This window comes from Chaetura pelagica, unplaced genomic scaffold (assembly GCF_000747805.2).
Source record: "Chaetura pelagica isolate M959 unplaced genomic scaffold, ChaPel_1.0 scaffold625, whole genome shotgun sequence".
Classification (NCBI taxonomy): Eukaryota; Metazoa; Chordata; class Aves; order Apodiformes; family Apodidae; genus Chaetura; species Chaetura pelagica.
In genome coordinates, this window is record NW_009953499.1 from 1,191,388 (window position 1) to 1,192,983 (window position 1,596).

Here is a 1,596-nt window from a genome sequence, read left to right on the forward strand (position 1 = left end):
CGGCCCGGAGGGATGCCAGCCCTGGCTGTCTGCCCCAGCCCAGCTGAGCCTGCAGCATCGCAGCTGATCCTGTCTGTCCTGGGCTTGCAGCCCCATTGGGACCTGCTGTGTCCCCCCCAGCCTCCCCGCAGCTCTCCCAGCCCCAGCACCCTCCTCTTCCTGCTCTGTAGTGCAGTTACACTCTGCTGTGCCTTCTACCTTCGTGCTTGGTGAGCTGCCTGCAACCCAGTGCCGCAGACATTACAGTTTGGGTGTTTTTTTTCCTTGCTAGTTGCTTCACTACGTGTGCAACGTCTCAAATCATACAAGCACGAACAAAACCCCCTGGAAGTTAGCCTTGCTGGGAGCTATTTAGAATTGCAGACTCCGTGTATTTATGGGTTGGAAAGTGTTTAAAATGAGAGGAAACATATTCTTGCTTAAGGTGTGTCTCTAACTTGGGATCCATCGGTTCGGTGCGTTGCTGTAGCAACGCTGCAGTGGCATGGGAGTTCCTTTTATGGCTGATTTCCGAGGAGCGTGGCTGGAGCCGGCAGGCTGTGTTACCAGGCAACCCCTCTCCTATGCTCCCGTCACTAGGAAATGTAGCCGGTGCTTTTCAATATTGCCCATGATCTTCATCCTATGTTTATTCTGTCAACTTTCCTCTTTTGGGGGGTGAAATAATTCCTATGGAGTGCTACAGAAAGATCTCTGTTTCCTGGGGGTTTCCTTCCCCCCTCCTCCCGTGTTCCCTCACTTGAAATTCAACGTGGGAACATTCATAGGAAGGCAAAGACAACAGTCCATTTATATATTTTTTTAAATGTTCTATTCAACACGTGATACTGAAGAGTAATTAAAGTAGTGGTGCCATCTGCACCGTGTGAAAAGAGCTGCATCCTTTGCTTCCCAGGTTTGCAGCTGATCAGATGTCATGTTTCAGGACAAGCCTCCTGAAATGCAGGTGCTGAAATGCTTTTTGAAAGGTGTTTGTTGTTTTTTTTCCCCCTAGTTCCTGCTCTGGTGCTGGTTCCTTTTGTGGTTGATCTTCCCTGTACTTCAGAGGGCTTTTTGATAAGAACCTGCCTCATGGAGGAGGATGTGAATTAGTGCAGCTTAGGGAATGGTTATGAAGATGGATGATGAAATGAAAATGTAAAGTTGTGTTAAATATTTATATTCTAGTCATATCCTACCTGAGGATGCCTGTCAGGTCCCCACGATAGACAAACAGATACAGCAGCATAATCCAGATTGCCAAGAACCTTGATGAGAACATGAGGAAATAGTTTATGCAAGGACTAACTTCAAGCACACAGCCCCTCCTCTTTAACCTGAAGGAACTGTGTACACGTGTAATGGCTTTGATGTATCAGAAACCTGCCAAGGGTAGGTGGGACAGACTGTAGGTGTGGACCCTCAGGAGCCCCCTGAGGTGTGGCAGAGTGGGATCCTGGCCAGGCATGGGTAGCTGGGTTGGAAGTACAGAATGAGGTTGAGATGAGATCACAAACTCATTGATTTGCTGGTTTTGAACTGTGTGGTGGATTGCCTTGGATTTTATGGATCTGCTTAACACTGGCAGCTGGAAAAGAGAAAAGAACCTGGCATCTT

General features: G+C 48.1%; 1 protein-coding gene across 1 annotated transcript in view; it reads left to right on the top strand.

The window, feature by feature from the left end:
* Positions 1-1,092, top strand: part of MRC2 (mannose receptor, C type 2) — a 109,524-nt gene extending 108,432 nt beyond the window's left edge. Inside the window, exon 29 of the mRNA XM_009999344.1 lies at positions 995-1,092. Coding sequence (XP_009997646.1) covers positions 995-1,092 — 98 coding nt within the window. The remainder of the gene's footprint in view (positions 1-994) is intronic.
* Positions 1,093-1,596: the final 504 nt, after the last annotated feature.